Source organism: Symsagittifera roscoffensis, chromosome 5 (assembly GCF_963678635.1).
Source record: "Symsagittifera roscoffensis chromosome 5, txSymRosc1.1, whole genome shotgun sequence".
In the NCBI taxonomy this organism is placed as follows: Eukaryota; Metazoa; Xenacoelomorpha; order Acoela; family Convolutidae; genus Symsagittifera; species Symsagittifera roscoffensis.
The window spans coordinates 37,370,462-37,390,121 of record NC_087066.1 but is presented as its reverse complement, the minus strand read 5'-3'; the positions used below and the strand labels follow the sequence as shown (position 1 = coordinate 37,390,121).

The 19,660-nt window shown below is 37.6% G+C and overlaps 1 protein-coding gene across 2 annotated transcripts; it reads right to left on the bottom strand.

Annotated features, from left to right (window-relative positions):
- Nucleotides 1–860: 860 nt before the first annotated feature.
- LOC134846034 (dual serine/threonine and tyrosine protein kinase-like) lies at nucleotides 861–9,899 on the bottom strand. Of its 2 annotated transcripts, none has more exons than XM_063863207.1 (3): nucleotides 6,563–9,899; nucleotides 3,418–3,546; nucleotides 861–1,517 (listed from the first exon to the last, which is right to left on the bottom strand). In XM_063863207.1, exons 1-3 carry the CDS (start codon nucleotides 9,401–9,403, stop codon nucleotides 1,380–1,382), a joined length of 3,108 nt encoding a protein of 1,035 aa, XP_063719277.1. In that variant the 5' UTR covers nucleotides 9,404–9,899; the 3' UTR covers nucleotides 861–1,379. The 2 variants fall into 2 exon arrangements, with proteins under 2 accessions (XP_063719277.1, XP_063719278.1); XM_063863208.1 differs by having other exon boundaries at nucleotides 1,428–1,531.
- Between the last annotated feature and the right edge of the window lie 9,761 nt (nucleotides 9,900–19,660).

Here is a 19,660-nt window from a genome sequence, read left to right as displayed (position 1 = left end):
CTGTTGATCTTATAATTGAAATTTGAGGAAATTTTACTTTAATTTAAAAATTATTTTTTCTTTCCGCGGGAAACCTTAGATCTCAAAGAAAAAATTTTTCTCTGAAAATTTTGTTTTAAGGTCAGCAAACCTCCTCAAATGATTGTTGTTGATTGCTATTTTCTGACGAAGGTCGTTTCTGAGCAGGTTGTCTGCTCAGTTTCCAGTAAAAACTTAGAGAAAATTTTGAAACAAATAAATTATGCTTAATTTTTTGACTTTCTCCGCTGAAATCAGGTATTTATCGACCAAGCTCGACTTTTATTTTGACTTTCTCGACCAAATTCGGGAACGTTTCGACTGTGCTTGTCCTATATTTGGACTTTATTGACTATCAAATTCCATGAGTGAACCGAAAAAAAATTATAGCATGTGCTTTTCAGTTGATTTTTTGTGATTGTGCTTAGACAAAGAAAAAGCTATGGCCAACAGTAACATGGGCAATTCCAGCATCGAAATTAATTTTTACAAACTGAATCTTCCAATTTTGACTCGAGCTCAGAATCAATTTGTTTAGCCGGGCCAAGTTGCTCGTCTTATGCTTCAACTTTGAAAGTCGAGCAAATGCAGTTTTTTGACCGACAACCCGCGGTCGAGAAGGATATTTAATTTGGGCATAAGCTCAATTTTTTTAAATAAAAAACTTTAGTTTTGCTCTAGGTAAATCTGCTTCTCGACAGCGGATTTTCAGTCAAAGAATTTCACTTAATCGACTTTCAAAATCGAAACATAAGTCGAGCACCTCGACCCGGGTATCAACCCACCTAATCGCCAGCCAATGCACATAGTGTTTCCCCATAATGTCTGCGAAAACTAAGCGGTTCACAAAATTCGTCAATTCCAATATTTATAGACAACCAGGCAATATACAGTATGGAGTATCGAAGTACAAATGTATAAAAATAAAACTCTCGGTATAATTAAAACAATTGAAAAAAAACAACAAATTATAAATTAATCAAATTAAAGTAACATATTGGGGTGACGCTTGATTCCTATGCTTCATAATACATTTAAGATGTTCTCCTTCAAGAAAATGAATGATTTTTTTATCAATATATCAGCATTAGATTTGCACATTAACAGTATATGCTGATTCACCTCACAAACTGCTGTTTTCCGAATTTTTTGAATAATTTTACAATTCATCGCAGAAAATAACGTAACTATTGAAACTTAAGTTAATGAAGTTGGAGAAAAAAATTTGACAAGCATAACAATTTTTCTCGCTCCATGCTGACTTAATGTTAATCTCGTCAAGTTCCGGGCCGCTTTAGCTTTCGTACATTCTTCTTTGCGTTTTTTGAGTAGAGAAGATATTTTCTCAACTCCTGGCACTGTTAATGCTTGTTATTGTTGTTGTTGTTGCTTGCTGAGCCTGCAGCGTGTTGTTTGCTGGATTGGTGGTGTGTACCCTTATGACCTTTGTGTCTTCTGGCCTTGGCTGCCTCCAGGATCTTATCCAGGGCACTTCTCACCTGCGAAACGAAGGCTAACTCCGTTTAATAAACCAATAATTCATTAAAATTAATTTCAACTTTTTTTAATGTTAATTTTGTGGGTATGCTATTGAGTAGCTATGTATCCTCCGAACTTTGTTACAACTCAAGTTATACAATGATCGAAAAATCGTTTTTGAGAGTTCAAATTTTTTTCCCGAAAAATGATAAATTTGACATGCTTCATACACAAGGGGGCGTGTATTTTAGTTTTTTATAGATTTCAATATCTACTATTTCCAAATAAGGATTTCAAAACGGGTGCCGGACATCAAGCCGACGGGACTTCAAGCCGAATCGTAAAATTAGGGACTTCAAGCTGAATATATCCTTATAAAGTTGTGAAATATGATTAATTAAAAAAATTTTTTGAAGAATTTCAGAATTTCATTATCTTTCTTCTCTAGTTATTGGCGTTTTCATAAAATTTAAGCCTCCACCTGATGTTTGGGAAAGTTGAAAAATAAAATACATTTGAGGGCGTTTTTCATGTTTATAATGTAAGCATTTCAAATACCGGCTGAAGTTATTAACGGATGCCAATCCCAAATGGTGCATTGTCATGAATAACGCTTTTTATGGACTAAACTTGCCTAGATTTTAGAAAAGCAACGTTTTACAGATGAAAAAATAGTGTTTTGAGGTGCTTTTAAAGTTCAAAATTTGGCCTGAAGTCCCTTCGGCTTGAAGTCCCGTCGGCCTGTTGTCCTAGACCTATTCAAAACAACCCTAAGAATAATGGGGGCTATTCTCGGGGAGGGCTCTCATGCTTGAAGGACCGAATGACTGAAAAATTTCAACCAATCAAAATCGCTAAGCGTTACTATTGGCTAAATGCCTTTCTCACAAAAACGAAGACAATAATAACAGAAAATGTTTTAAATCAGTGGAAAATAATCAAAAGTATTACAAATTGCAGGTTACGACTGCAATACTATTCAGATAAACATCAAGATTTATGAGTTCAAGTTTATAAGAATTTTTCAGTCTTGAAAACTCATCTGCTTAATATCTAATCGGTCAATGTTAACTCTAATCACCTGGATTTATTCTCTTACTTTTGAGATTTTCACGATTTACTTCGAGATTTTGAATACTCAATTCTGGTTGGCTGAAACTAATCTAAAATAAATTTCAAGCATTCGGTCCTTCAAGCATGAGAGACGCCACCCTATTCTCACTATTCTCATGCACGAAGGACCGACTGCTCAAAAAATTCAACCAATCAATGCTCTTTAAACTCAAAACTATTTCCTTTGAAATATGAATGAATAAATTTTGATTGGCTGTCAAATTTTCGCGCGTTCGGTCCTTTAAGCATTGTATGACTAGCGTCTTCCCAGGTGGCGTCCCTCATTCTTGAAGGACCGAATGCTTGAAATTAATTTTAGCTTACTTTCAGCCAATCAGAATTGAGCCTCAAAATAAGAAAATAAATCCAGGCCATTAGTGTTAATATTGACCAATTAGATAATAAGCAGATGCGTTTTTCGAGATTGAAAAATTCGTATAATTTTGAACTCATTAGTCTTGATGATTATCTGAATAGTAATGCGGTTGTAACCCGCAACTTGCGACATTTTTGATTAGTTTCTACTGATTTAATACTTTTTCTGTTAATATTGATTTCGATTTTGTGGGAAAGGCATTTAGCCAATAAAAACGTTTAGCGATTTTGATTGGTTGAAATTTTTCAAGCATTCGGCCCTTCAAGCATGAGAACCCTCCCGGTCTTCCCATATATACAAAAACAGATATACATGATTAGCGTAGTGTTTGTCAGGACCAAATGGAACAAAAACAGCGGGGCTACACATTTTATTAATATTTCCCAAGAACATGGCGACAAGACATGACTATGACTATGACTCTGACTCACCTCCCCCATGTGTGGTCGTCTGTGGGGGGTGGCGTCCCAGCACCACTGCATCAGTTCCCACGCATCCTCCGTGAACACACTCAGTCTCTCCGGCCGACACCCCTTCTGCACCGCACTCCACAGGCTCTCCTGATGTAGTTGAAAAAAACGGGTCATTTTTGGATCTCTTTGACTTTATCCCCCTTTTTACAAAAGGTGGGATTTTCGTTATTGGGTTTAAAATCTGACGTGCTTAATTGTTGATATATTTCTTTATAGGGGGGATATTCGTTACTAGGTACCCGATATAGTTAAAGAGATCCCTTTTTATACGTCCCAAAATTGCCAAATCATTGATATGAGCTTCTGGTTTTTTTTTGATCGTTGCTTGAATTTCGCTCCAATCACGACAGAATTAAGTTTATTATGATCTATGAAAAAAAATTAAAACTAAAATGTGCCCTATTTGCGGCAATAAAGTTGCATAATTGAACTATGATAAGTCTTTTTCATAGCTATAGAAACTGTATGACTAGCGTTTAGTAATATTAGCAAAAATGTGTTTTTAGATTCGCGTAACCAAAAACCAAGAAAGAAAAGCCTCGTTACGGAGACAATTATTATTTCGCTAACGAAATGCTCCGATGTTTCCCTGCAAAAAAAAATACGGCGTGTCGGCCAATATCAAATTTGTAAGCAAACTATTATTAAAAACCAAAACTAAAAATTGATATTAATTTTTTGAATATAGTTCAGGACTTTTAATTTACTGCCAAGTTCATTCTTAAGTCAATAATTGAAAAAAACATGAAAAAGAACAACTTACAGAGAAGGTTATTTAAAGTTTTTAAAAAAATGCTTAAAAAATAATTTTTAAGTTATAAAAAATGCTATTTATAGTTTTTATATATGGTAAATTATTTTCATAATTTGTTTTACTTACTTCAAAGGCTCAACATCAAAGCCTGCCCCAAATTGACAAAACTTGTTTCGAATTAATTTTTGTTTTGATTTTGAAAAACTGTATGGCGAAAATTTTTGCCTGCTCTTTTCTTGATTTTTTTGATCATCATTTTTTGTGTATGTGGTTTTCTTTACCAAGAAAAAATCATAAGCTAGGAGAACTAAATTTTTGGCTGAAGATCAGTAGAAGAACCTAGAACCTAGAACACACGGAAAAAAAACTTAAGTGAAAACAGAAGAAAAAAATCAGATTTCTTATAATGGTTTGGCAAAATTCAAATTTTCTGTATCTGACAACAAGATTTCTTTTGAAAAAAATAGTCTCATTAAAACATGAAATTCTCTAGACAAAAAAAATTTTTTCAATCAAAAGTTTCAATTAAATCTACAGCATTCGATTTGAATTTTCAAATATTATGATTTTCTGTCTCGGAACAATTTGAGTGAAAATTTTGAACAAAAGATAGTGGATACACTTTTTAAACATTATTTTTTGGGTAGATACACTCAAGTTTGCTTTGACAAAACAGTTTTTTTGTTAAATTAAATATGTGCCTAAGAACTTCTTTTGATTATAAGTTTCAGCTTTTCTGCCAAAAAGGTAGTGCAATTTATGATAATTTTATGTTATAGTCGTGAAACTATGATTAACATACTTTTTGTGTAACACATACATCAATCAAGAAATGCCAATCAAAATTTTCACTCCTTGAAATTAAAAAAATTGAAGTTTAATCTGAAGCATGTTGTTTGCTATTATACTTAACCAGGGCAACGCTTCAGTGTCATTTATCCACTACAATTTACCTAAAGATTCACAAGTCAATTATTGTTCCAACATTCGTAAACGAAAGTAATGGAATATTTGTGCTCGGGGTGGGTTTTTTTTAGACAAAATTTTGACATTTTGACTAGCCATTTTGACTAAGTTTTTTATCACTCAAAAGGTATTGTTGTCCTGAGCTTAAATTTAAAAAGATATTTCACTTGTGATCGTTTTTCGTAAACTTATGGGGGTTTAAAGATTGCCATTTCGGCCAATTTGTAACAATAAACGCGCGATATATTTCGCGCTCTTAACGCGTAAGTGGCAATTAATTCCGTCTTAGAAATTGTTCCCAATTGGTTGAAGTAAGCTTATTTGCCCTAATTGATCTGCTACTCGTAGCAAAATCTATCTCTCTGTACTTTATATGGCGTGTGGGGGATGATTTTAACAAAAAAATCTCAAGGTTAAAATAAAAATTACTGTAATTTATTGCGATTGATTTTTTCATGTTATTACTGCTCCATATACCTGAAAAGGCAGTCGGAACATTCAAGAAAAAAAACTATATTTTGTAAAAAAAAAAACCCTAAATTTTATATTAAATTTTTAAAAAATAAACAAGACTGCTCGTATCAGGACAAAGCCCTGAATGTTTCGATTGTCTTTTAAGGTCTATGAAGCACTGTTCTGTTCAAGTCTCAATTTAATTCATCCCCCACGCGTCATAAATACAAAGTGGTAGATTTTGCTCCTACTAACAAACAATTATGGCAAATAAGCTTCCTTTAACCAATTTGGAACGATTTCTAAGACTGATTAAATCTCCGCTTACACGTTAATAGCGCGAATTATATCGCGCGTTAATTGTCTCAAATTTACCGTATTGGCAATCTTGAAACCCTCATAACAGGTAAAATATCTTTTCAAATTTGAGCTCAGGACAACAATACCTTTCGGCTAATTATGTCGAATTTTGTCTGAAGAAAAAAAAACCACCCCGAGCAAATACTCCGTTATTTTCGTTACGAAAGTCGGAACAAAAAAAATACTGGAAACAATCTGATGCTTTTTGACTTCTATGGGTTTTGTTGAACTGGATTTTTCAACAAAAAAATCAATATTTCTTGGAATTGTTTTTCAATTGGAGTTTTTTAAAATTCAAATAAGACAAGAAGCTCTTGTATGACCACATACTGCTACTTCAGTTTTACGTAAAAAGAAATATTTTTATTTATATCTCCTTTCATTTCAGTTTTATTTTCAGTTTTTATGTTAACAAGACTTTGTTTTCAAAAAACGGATTAAAATTTCAGTCACTAGGCTGATAAAAAGTTCTTACCTGCTGAAATAGTTCAGTAGTAATTACTCTTGATTAAAATGAATATTTCAGTAAATCAAAACTCAAGACTAATTTTCTAGAAACAAAAAACTCACTTTGCTGGGACAGTTTTCAAAATTCCTCGGCAGACGAACTGTTCCAGCGGCCGCGTACCAGAACAAGATTCCGAACGCATACACATCCACCGAGTGGTCGTAACTTCCTCGACTCAATTCCGGACTCATGTGGATCGGAGTTCCGACCACACTCCCACTTATCATCGACTCCGCCTTGCAAAACCCAAGGTCGGTTATGTAACCTCGATTGTGGTCGTCGAGTAAAATGTTACGTAACTTCACGTCTCGGTGGATGAGTCCTTGACTGTGGAGGAACCGCAGACCTTCCACGACGTCTATGGACACTGAGAGTCTCTCGTTGTATGGCAGATGGTACTTAATGGAGGTATAGAAATCTCTAGGATAATAATCCATGATCAGCAAAACTGCGGGCATACCCCCAGGATACATGTAGTCGATGACCGAGCCTCGGATTTTGACGATCCGGTCATGATCGGGCAAACTGCGAGCATAATAAAATTCCATCGAAAGATCAATCCAATGCTTTTCGTCAGGAGGTACTATACTCTTAACAGCACATGGTCTGTAGTTTCCCCAAGAAGGGCAAAAGGTTACGACCCCATATTGGCCTCGACCCAACTCGCGGGTGACCTTGGGCATCCCGTAGAGCATCGCGTCTCGTAGAGAGACTGACTCGATTGCCAGTTTTGCACTTTTAGGGGACATGTTTTTTCTTAGCTTGGATTTTTGGTTCTGATTTTGCTCGGATATTTTGTCCAGACGATTTTGAAGCTGTCTTAGCGTAGATAGAAAGTGATTATGTGATTCGGTCACAATAGAGTTAAATTGAGTGCAGATTAATTGTGTTAACTTCGTGTTACTCAGGCTGCTAATAGTTTGATCGGCGACGTCTCGGCTCCACTCTTGAGTCGGGAGGGGGAGTGCTTTGAACGAGCAGAAATTACAAGCGAATCGAACAGAATCGAAAAGACGTTTTCTATACAGAGCGATAGACGAAGGCTTAACCTCTATTAGACTTGCAGAGTCTATTAGCTGGTTAAAAGCTAGCTTACAACTGATATTAATATCTTCAAACCTAACTGTATTTGTGTATGCAGTTCTTTCTAATGTTTCAAGTGTGCGCTCCATTACGTCCCTAAACGGCTGCTGAAGCTCCGGAATGCAGTTCGTGAGCTCGGCAACAATTTTATTATTCAGAATCTGAAGTGTCAAGTTTTGAATTTCCAGCTCGCATTTGTTGAGTTCGGTAACTTTGAGCAAATCTCGATGACGAGATGACTCGGAAATTGAAACGAACTCGTGTCTTTGGGCTTCTTCAATCACAGTACTTCGGACGTCTTGAATTGTGGTTCGGATTCTTTCACGAATCTCGCCCTCTTTCTGGTTCACGATTTCCTTCAAAGCCTTGAAAACTCTTTTCTCGTAACTTTTCACAAATTTCAACCTGGCGTAGTTGACTTGAGTGTCACGTGATATCTGAAAACCTTCGCAAACTATACTTTGCAGTGCGTGTTGGTGAGACCTGAAAACTTCGTTTGAAAGGCTGATCAAGTTTTTGTTTAAGCACCTTTTCAGGAATTTGATGAAAGCTGGGAAAGTTTCAAGGTCGCCTGCATAGTCGCTTTTGAGGTCAACAACTCCAGTATCTTCGTCAAAGTGAAGATCCTCGTTAAAAAGCGGAGTTAACTGAATTCTTCTGGGATTGTCCGTAACACTGGTTCGAGGTCTGTTGCTATACGGCAAGAAAGGATACTCCTCTTGATTTTGCTCGTATGGTGTCGAGTTTGCAAATTTCCGAACGGATATTGAGCTCATACGACTCGTGGGGTACAAGTCGGCATTAATGAGGTCCTGAATTTTGGCGATCGCAATCTGTTTGACATTGAAACCCAAATCGCGTAGTTGCTTCACTACTCCGTCTTTCAAAGCGTGGTCTTCCGATTCTGTTAAGTCGTTTTGAACTCTGGATTTGGTGTTAATAAAAAAGTACTCGATGTTTGGGTCAATTGATCTGGCAGATTTCAAGTCCTCGACATCCTCGGAACTCAGGTGGTCGCAACTCAGAGCAAAAATTGCGACCGGGCAGACATCCCGGATACACTCTTTATGTATTTGAGCCGTTGTTGCGTGTGGGTTATTACAAGGCGATACGAACACCTGGCTTCCGTCTTGCAAGAGTGCGTGTGGAAGTTTAATCTCCAGGAACGTCTTGCAGAGATCCAAATTTTCTCGGTCAGCTCCTCGAAGACGGTACTCTTCGTAAGGTGCTAGTGCAACGCCTCCAGTGCCAGGAGATGATCCTTTGTTCATCATGTGTCGCATTTCAATGAAGTCATACTCTTCCAGATATGACCCAGCTATTGATATATTGTACTTTTGCGCCGTTCCGTACCGAAATTTAACCATACGCTGCGTTTCCAGTTCTTCATTAAGCGGCGTGAGAGGTAAAATTTCCTGGCCAAAAAGTTCTTTCACAATTTTCGCTTTCGCCACACTATCTTGACCAAAAACTATTATACAGGGGGGCCGGGCTAGCTTGTTTAGTGTTGAGTATTTTTCACAAGCATCTGCCATGACATTCCGATAGGAAGCCAGAAACTTACTCTGGCCATAGCTGTCCAGAAAGACGTTGTTCGATTCCAGTTCCTGGAACAAGCCAACACTGGAGCTGGCGAGACTTCGGATTCGTTTGATTAGTCGGAAGTACGCGTTGAACTCGTGGGCTAATTGGGCTGAAAGAATCTGGGGGTTTTTGGACTGTGAAATTGGGGTTATACTTCGGCTGCTGTTTAACTCGAACTCGGAAAGCTTCCGATAGTATTTCAGGGCAATATTCTTCCGATCCCGTTCTGTATTCATCTTACTAGATCGATATCGAAAAGGCGAGAGTAATTGCAAATATCAACAAAACAACAAATATCGATAGTTAGCTTTAGACCAACTGAAATTTGTTAAAATTTACCGAATGAGGAGCAAATCCAGGGCAAAAATGTGATCTCGATGTTATAGCCTTTTGGCTTCATTTGTTCGATAAAGAAGTTGAAACAACGATGACAAAGAAGTTATCTTGGATCAAAGAACGTGGTAAGAGCCTTCCTATGTTGATTCGTCTCCATTTTTGGACATATTCCAGATAACCAGAGGTTATATAAAGCTCTTCCGGTGACTTTGAGACTTATAAACCAGTGATCACACAATCGACAGATAAACATACGTCCGTATCTTATATGGCTTTCATAGCTCATTCGATGTTTGGAATGTGCGATTAAGTAGAGAGTTGAGGATGGTGAATCTGCATGTGATTTTGGTCTCCAAGCGAGTGTATAAGTGTCGCGAAGATTCAATTGTCAAACAATCATCGATTTAATCTATTTGTTCGAAATCGATTAGCAAACTCAATAGAAAAACTCGAATTGTGACTTGCTATGAAAGAAAGACCAACAGCAAAACTGCAGTTTAAGTTCAAGTGACCTTTCCAACTGCAGCTAAGCTTAGATTTTAATTTAAAAATTTTGAGACTTGATGAAAGAAATCTAATTTCGAAATGAAGTTCGAAAGAAGATGGCATTGTATATTAAAGCTACCAAATTAAGAATACTTTCTGTTAGACCATAGAAATCGTAATAATGCTGGCTGTACCAAAATAAATCCCGCAACAATCAACTGCTTATTAGAGCTGTTTTAAGGTAGAATTCACAAAATAAGATCGAATTTTTTTTGAAAGACGAAATAGTCGGGAAATTTTTCTATTTTTTTGTCATTTTGAACCCGCCCCTTCCTCGAATGGCACATTTTCGATGTTATTCTACAATGCCCAGCTTTCACCAACCAAACTCAAAAAAGAAGCGACTGTGAAGTGGTTACGTCCCCGCCTCTCAATCGAAAAGTCGGATGTTCGAGGACCACTATGATCCGTGCTCATTGCTTGCGGGTGAGACAAGATTACCCAGCCCAGAAAAGAAACCAAAAAAATTGGACGTAGTTCTCAAGCAGGGGAACAACAGCGTAATGAGCTGCACAGCTCGTATGTTGGTTATTTACCTCGTGGATAAATGGTCTTTATAAAAATCTAAAACAGGCAAAAGATCGAAAATTTTCGAAATATTTCCAGCAAAGCAGTAAGATAAAAACCTCTTTGTGATGAGAAGCGCTATTCAACAGAATGTATTCGAGTGATAAAAACAGAACGAAAAACGGATAATCAAGAAGTCGTTATCCTCAATGGGGTAAAAAAAATTCGTTGGAAAAAATTATATCGATCGGTGAAAATTAACTGAATAAAACAAACCACACCGAGCATTAATATTCCGTTTTTTTAACGAAAGTCGGAACAATAGGTTCCAGAGCAAAGCGATAGGAAACTCCATGCAGCCTACTGATGTCAGAGAGATAAACATATATTTTTGACACTGTGGTAACTACTGAAAAGTAAAAAAAATATGAAAAATGATCTAAAGGGTAAGGAATCATTTATTTCATTGACCCTTGTAGTCTCCCGTTTGCACACCCGTTGAATTGTTTAGGCAATTGAAATTTAAAAGCCATCGAAGTTTATATATTTGAATTGGTTGCAAGTAGAAAAAAAGTTTAAGAAAATTACCTCTGAAAGTCTAATTAGCATTGAATTTCTGTTGCAGACAATTTCTACACGTTTTTGAAAATTCAATTATTGAGGGGCAGTAAAACAGTACCAAAATACGACAGTGCCAAAAAATAAAATTTTGCTCAACAGTGCCGAAAATTATTTTGAATGCTCTTTTTTAATCATCCCAAACCAGCGACATGTCATTCAGTTCAAATGGACTGAAGTTGAAAAGACACAATTGGTCATTTTGATTGCTGTCGCAAGTTAAACAAACAAAAGTTCCACCGTGAGGCGTCATAAATTTTTCTGAACCAACAATTAACTTAACAAATTGTCCTTTTTTTCTCGGTTTCATTTCAAAATAAAACATTATTCACGCAAAACTGCTTACAGTTCACAAACTGTACTCAAAATTTTTTAAATATTATCAATTTTTGGCACTGTTGAACACATTTTCAATTTCGGGACTGTTGTACATCGGCACTGTTGAAAGCCCTTATTTTCCACAAAACCCATACTCATCTACTAGGCACCCATAAACTTACATTTTTTGCATTGAACACGAACTGGAAATAAGAAAAAATTTGCGCTATATTGAGATTTAATTGATTTCTGTTTGACCGCGTAGAAACTTTTGAAAGCACTTCATTCGTTAACATTGTTGCGCGGGCTTTTTGGAAGATAACCGTTAAGCAGCTATCGTTGTCAGGCAGTCCAACTGAAAAAATATGTACCCATTGTGTTTGATTAACATAAGAAAGAGTGGAACCAACAATGATCCCCGCAGAACACTTAGCGAAAAATCAGCCATATTAGAAGTTTAAGATCTTTGTTTTTGGGGAAAAGAAGAGAAGAATTGCTCATAAGACCAGGTTCTTCTATACTTTCCGTGGTCGCAACAACAAACAACAAATAAAATTTCAAATAAAAACAAACACCTGATTTCTGTGACAAGCTTACAAAAAATTTGATACCACGGAAATAAGCAAGTAAGCAGAACGAAAAAATAAAGGAAGAAAGTTTTAAATAAAAACTATAATGTTGCTTTAAAAGTGTCCGTTACTTTCTTTTTTAAATGGTCTGCGTTTTGAAGAAAAGCAGGAGAAGTTCGTAAGCTCAGATACAACGAAAGCAGAATCAATCGGAGATATGAAAAATTATCTCAGATATCAAACTTTACATATTATTATGAGGTTTTTAAATTGTATACATTTTGGTCCGCTCGCAAACATTTATAAATTTTTTCGAGTTTTTTTGATTTTTTTTTTTAGTTCTTAAGACACACACACACACGCACACACACACATACATACACACACACACACACACACACCTATCTCTACGAATCACCCCATTGGATTGATTTGAACCCATTATTAGAAACAAAATGTTTCAAAGAACCCAACTTTGATTAAGTAAGATGAAACTTAAGTGATTATATAATTCACCTTTATTCATTTCGTACAGGCTCAACAGAAAGGAGATAACATGTTTATTTTGTCAACTTCACCCCGCAACTTGAAATAAGTCGAGTGCCCATCTCTAATGGCTTTTCTCATGCATGGAGGACGCAATGCGCAAAAACTCTCAAGCATACAATGCCCTGTATACTGTCCAAAACTGCCCGGGTTGACGTCCAGTTTCGGCGCCGATACAGGAAAAAAGCCTATCATGAAACTTCATATATGGAGTCTATTCATAAAACATTTGCGTTTTTTCAAGCAAAACTTTTTTCAAAACTATCTTAAACTGGTTTATAAGTCAAGCAATACAAATTGATGGTTATTTTAGTTGCATGAGAGCCAATTTTTCATGAAATTTTTTTTTTGCATAAAAAAAGGCTCATCATAAAATTTTTTGAAAATTTTATGATATGGATTATCCCATATAAAGTCAAAATTGAGATAAAGTTTTATTTATCCTTTTTTCAAACTCCCTTCTGTGCTCAAATAAACATTTTACGAAAAAAAATAAGCATTCAAATTTTCATACTTTCTGTCCATAATGTGAATTTTACCTTAACAACCCAAACATCATAAGTGAGTGTTTTTTTAACACATTTTTTAAATTTTGTTTTCATATAATAGGAAAAATGGAACCTGATCTAAACTACATTTTATTATTGGAGAAATTAGTTTTTTACCACTGTAAAATATTCAATATTAACCAATCATAATCCATCTAACTAACAACCCACTTATTTGTAAAAGCTGAAATTGCTTGTAATTTCAGCACCAGAGATATTTGAATTTAACTTAGAAATTAGTTACCTCTCCAAGAGAACTTCAGCAGTTGCAATAAGCCAGTATACTCTAGATCTATTGAGCCTACCAGATACTAGTTAAACACCCTGAGACTAGTAGATATAAGAGTAAGATTAGGATCGGTATTAGACTAAGAAGTTGCACGAATCTATCCGGCCGAAAAAAAGATAGCGTGACGAGCAGACGATGTACCCTATCCGAAATTACTCTATGAGTTAACCTCAAGGACCTAACTCATCTGTTGCGACCATAAGTCTCGAATAAGACCTTAATAGCTGAGAATTAACCAAATATAGATTAGAAAACAGACAAAACATTTTCAAAATGTTACATGATAATAATTTAATTGAAATGTCTCTACGACTCAATAGATCAGAGCCGCTATTCCGCACAATACGAAAACTACCCGGTATTGGAAGAAGACCTCGGACAAGAGACGATTTACGAGTACGTAGAAACTTACCATTTAGTTTCATGGTTGTACGGCAAAAGCCAACTTAAACTTTTATATTTAGAATCATATTAGCAATGAATTTGAATTTTCATTTGCAAACATAAAATTTTGAAGTAAACCTTCATGATTATTTCAGGCGCTAAACAAAATTACTAATGTACAATAACGATTGATAAAAAGATGTCAAATTGTTTTCTCAACTTCTGCAGTATTATAAAAAACATATTTGAAAAATATTTATTGAAAACAAAAATAAAAATTAGAATGCCATCGGGAAACCGATGAGTAGTGTCCCAGCGCCGGAGGAGAATGATATGACGCACGAGAAGATGATGGAACTAGAGCCTCTGCTGGAAGCTTCGGGAGAACGCAATCTCCGAAGCATAGAAATTACACATCGGGAATGCCCATGCCATTGCTTGGCACAGACAGTGTGGTACCCGGAGCATTCAAACCTTTGTTTAGTGTGGGATGTAGAAGAAATTCGGTCAATCGGGTTACTCGATCATCAGCAGAAGGTGACCATCTTGGTAGTGAGTAAGATGTTGGCGTTACGATGGATCCAAGAAAATGTAACGAAATATAGGGAGTCGAAGACACCAACGACGGAATCGATATACGCTATAGATTACAGCAGGAGACTTGAGTTGTTTGAGACTGTATGCAAGGTATTCGCCATACCAATGGAAGTCAGGCACGTATGGAGCCGCATAAGGTTCTTTCCGTGGTTTCGAGCGACGTTGACATCTTGGTTGTACATAGCGACGAAAGATCACATGAAAAAACACCAAAAGGAATATCGACAGTTCCTGGCGGAGATAGGTCCGGAAGCCTTCAAGAGATCTCTGCTGGCCCATCGAAGTGCGATCACAACAGGTTGGAAAAGAGTCGGTAGGGTGTCTAGAGGTAATACCAAAGCAAAAGAATCGATACTGGAGGAGGACTTGGCGAAGAACGTGAGCTTGAGCCTGCACAATTCCTTTTGCTTGATCAGGGAATTGGAAATGAAAGGTTTACCGAATCAGGCAGTGAGGTTACAGGAGCAGAAGGAGTGAATGCGATCCTTCGAACAATTGAGAGCATGGGAAGAAATCGTGATCAGCTCTGATGATGAGGAAGCGCTACTAAGGCAGATCACGGTGTCAATTTCATCGGGTCCTAGCACTTCGAAGGCTAGGAATACGAAGTGAGCAGGGAGCTCAGTGTGGGTTTCTTGAGTCTTGAGAGGGAAAGGAAGGGGCTCGAGTGTGAACTCGGATGAAATCCGAGGTCACGAAAAAGAAATTTTAACGAAACAACGTACGTTATTAATATGCTATAGTTATTATATAAATCAAAATAATGCATGACAATTTCCTGATTGGATAGGAAAGAGAGAAATTTTAATCATAAGCTTCAAAAGCGGATATTTAAGGTGCAGGAATATGAAAATTTTGATTGCTGTTCAGCGATAGTGTGACAATTTTAAATGGTTGTGAATTTTGGGGTGTAGATAAAGTTAAGTCTGCTGCAAACTTCTGTAAATGACCACTGGCACTGTATCTTGAGCAGCACTCGGTATTCTGGGGACTCACTGGCAGGCGGCAACACGCGATGAGGACATCAATCTTGAGTCCGGGGAGTATGTGCCAGTCGGTCATTTTTGGAAGTTTGACCTTGAGGAATACGAACTACGTAATTTTGGGAGGTAATTTAATTTTTCAAAAATTCGAATTGAGCTTGTCATGCTCAACTTTCTCGCGAAAACTGAAAATCTCAGAAATACAAGATCAGAACAACCGATTTACAATCGCGGGAAAGTACTTGAAAAAAAGCAGCGGGATATTGCTATTCGCAATTTCCAGATATAAATCAAACGCGAGTAGAGCTGTCCTATCCTGAAATAGGAGAAGAAGCGATTACAAATGAAGAACATATTTATTCGAGGTGAACCAGAGTGAATCCTCAGTGGAAAGGTGGACAGCTGGGGTATCCCAATGGTCCAGTTCCAAAACTTAATTCTCGAGTCAAAACTTATTTCCCTTGCTGGAATTCATCAATAGCAAACTTCTAATTGTTATACTTAATTCTAGAGTTCTTATCCTACTTAATCCTCTACTTAATCCTAGAGATACTTAATAGTTATTATACTTAATCCTAGAGTCACTGATTAATTTAGTTATCCCAATTCTCGAGTGTGCCGATATGTGAACACTCAATTTAATTTTCTTGAGTGTGTTTTATGATTGTTACGTTGAGGTAAGGAGAGTTTTAGGTTGATCCATCTGAAATGGATCAAAGTTCCACTGTCTAATAAAAAGTAACTGTACGGATGGTTCCGACCCTGTTTTTAACGGCGTTCGTGTATTTTGGGTATTTTGAGGCCTAAATATGAGGACGTTCTTATTTTCTAGAGTGGGGGGGGTTCTTTGGTAGTGGCCTTTAAGCTGTAACGGGTTTTTGGTGCGTATTCATAGGTTCCAAAATAAGAAATCAGTCCCATAGGTTCCAAAATAAAAAAGCAGTCGCATAAGTTCAAAATATTTTCAATTGGTTAAAAGACTAAATCAGCCGAGTCTCGGTTTAAGGTCGCCGGTGGGCGCGCTGCGCGCGCGTCGCCGCGTCGCGGCGATAGCCGGCTCTAAATTTCGTATTGAGTCCTACCCTTTGATGGCAAGCTCGCAACACGTTGGTGCGGCTGGGGCGGTCACTATTCTGCAGCTTGAGTTTATGCGAGTTGAACAGTAAACAATCAGGCCATAAATTCGTTGGCTCAAATTTCAACCAATCAGATTTTAAGAAGATAAATTTTGGAAATTATGCGATTGATTTTTTATTTTGGAACCTATGGGAGGTGCGTATTCATAGGTTCCAAAATAAAAAAAATCAGTCCCATAGGTTCCAAAATAAAAAAGCAGTCGCGTAAGTTCCAAATTTTTTCAATAGTGTAACATTCGCCCGGAAGATACATATCGACGGATAACAAAACTAAGTCTTAAGACGACTGGCTAGCGTCTAAACAGAGCTTTGCATGTTTTTCACCGTCTCTACCAAGCCAGTACTTTTCGGTGGTCTTTTCTAACATCGGGTCAACAAAAACGTTACTGTTCTCCGGCTTCGACCAGAACGCTCAAATTAACTGAATTACATGCAAAAATAGTGAGCTCATGGCTGGGTCTCAGTATCCCCAGACCACGAGGTCACTCCTAAAAACAGGGCTACTACTTATTATATTACTATTGTTTTTGTTCAGTAGATGAAAATCATCATCTCCATCGAAGATGGATCAACCCTTTCCCCCCCAACTCTTAGCACCTCATCCTTGTCCAAATATCAATTAAATTCAAGTCAGGACATGACAGGATGCTAAAAGTTCACATGAGTCAATAAAAGTTTTCCGTCCCGAGACCCTTCCGGATTCTTGAATCCGGTGAATCAAGCTCCTTAAGTTCGATTTCACGACAACACGGAAGGCTGGTTTCTTACCCTTCACCGTTGTTCGCAACGGCCTTGCAACTATTGTAGCAGCACAATAGTTGCAACTCGGAACGTTCTCTGCAATCTGCTGCTGTTTTTCTTCAATTTCGATAAAGTTGTTCTCGTCAGCGCAACTAATGTTGTTGTTGTGTTCTTTCACTCGTTTTTTGTTAAAATGGCCGTTTCAGCATTTCTCAGAAATGTGACGTCATCATTCGAATTTTTGAAATTTTAAAATACTAGAATATTCCAGCCTTCACCGTTTGGCTAAACGTTCCAATAACGCCCTTAGTTCTTAAAAACCACCAATCCGGAAGGCTTACTGCTAAAATTCCGAATTCTGCAGAGATTGCATTTTGGCCATTCTGGTCGAATGTCACATACTCCCCGGACAGTCCGGTCAATGTCCTCATTGAATCGCGCAATGTTCTAAATGGTTACAGTGTCATCGAACAGAATTTACAAAATGCACGAAATTACTTTTATCTACGTCACATCGACTCACTGCAGAATATAAATGGCATCATACTACATCACTATAGCCTTCAAATTCTTTCATTAATCTGCACATTGAGGATATGACTTAAGATAAAATATTGATTCTGACTTCCAGTGTCAATGTCCCGATTAAAACTTCTTCTCTTATATTTAAAAGGTGTTGGCTTGCAGGACAGTCCTGCCAACCAACAAGCTAAAATTATCCTACTACGCTCCTTCCCTTCGGAAATCTTGCTTGTTTATTGTCCTGAATATTAAAACTAAGAAACTTTGTGGTTAGAAAGAACAATGCAACAACCTCCCTCTTCAAGAGATTACTCAAGCCTTCCACGTCACCACAAAGTGATCAATCTTCCTAAGTGATTAAAAACAATCATGCAGGCTGGAATATTTAAATATACTCTTCCCTTAAGCCTTTCTAAATAAATAATAAGTGTCTCTAAAGCCACTTCTGCTAAAATCAAAATGCAAATTTATAAATGCAACAATTTCAAAACTCAACAAAATGTTTCAGTTTTCAATTACAACTTGGTTGCTTGGTTTCCCACTTGAGTTTTTCACACACACAAAACAATTCTGAGTTTTGACTTTTCTTCATCATCCCTTTGTTCTCTTCTTTTTTCGTCGTTTAGAAGTTCTAAATCTTCTAAATTCTTCTAATTTTCTTTCTTGCTGCCTCTTGTTTTCTCGACCATTCGTCAATGCTCCATTTCCTCCTCCTGTGACACTGACTCCGCACTTTCGGTTTCCGTGTCTTGTAGCACGTCATTGACTATCCTGACGCTGTTGGAAGCCGTCCTTCAACACTTCTGCTCTTCCACCCTCTGTTTACAGCAAGGTAGGGGATCCACGTTTGATTCTCTGTTTCTACAGAAGCTGTTGTGGAGACACAACGTCACGTTTCTCTCCAAATCTTCTTTCAGCATCTCTGCCTTCTCATTTCCACTACGCTCGCTCGTCCTGGAAATTCTTTTCACAGCGGTGGTCACTGCATTCCGATGAGTCACGAAAGCTCGCTTGAAAGCTCCTGCCCCAATGTCCAGCTGATATTCACTGTACACTCTGCCGTGCTTCGACATATGCTTTTTCGCATACTCGTACAACCATGCAGTCATGTTAGCTCTGAACCATGGCATCAATCGTTTTCTTGCCCATATCTTCTTCACTTCCATCGGAATGTTTAGAACTTTGCACATTGTCTCAAAAAGATCTAAATCTTTTAGACAATCTAATTTCCGTAATTGTTCTCTCGTCGGTGCCTCCTTCCTGATGCTGTCAGGCTTCTTGCGTTCATTGGCACCGTGCAAACGGTCAGTACCGCGCAACTGAACTTCTGCCAGAGAGTAGTGAACAAACACACCATCATTGATTCCCACAGTGCTTCCTGCTCATCTGATCCTCTGGAGATATCATTCGTCCCAACTAAGATCAACACATTGGGTATCTTCCCTGGATTCATCAGCTCCACCATGCGATATAATTGGGCAATCGTCGCGCCTCCAAAGGCCATCACCGTGGTGACCCATGAGGTCCTCAAATTCGACAGCACTCTGACTAAGCTGTCTCCCAATATCAGGTGAGATGTCCCGAGTGGTGGTTGCTGCAGGTTCACAGCCGGGCTCCAGGTAGCTCGATTGAAGCAGGCCCTCGGATCTGTCTCCGGAACTCCCGTGAAATTATACTTCAATTGATTATTCTTCTGCACGTCTATTACACGAGACACTTTCTTCGCTGGCATCTTCCTTACTTTCCTCTCTGGGATTCTCGAGTTCCCCATGAGTGGTGTCACGTTACTCATCCCTTGTCTGATTACTGTCTGGGAGAGTTGTACTCTGCCCGTATCGTCAATCGTTCCATAG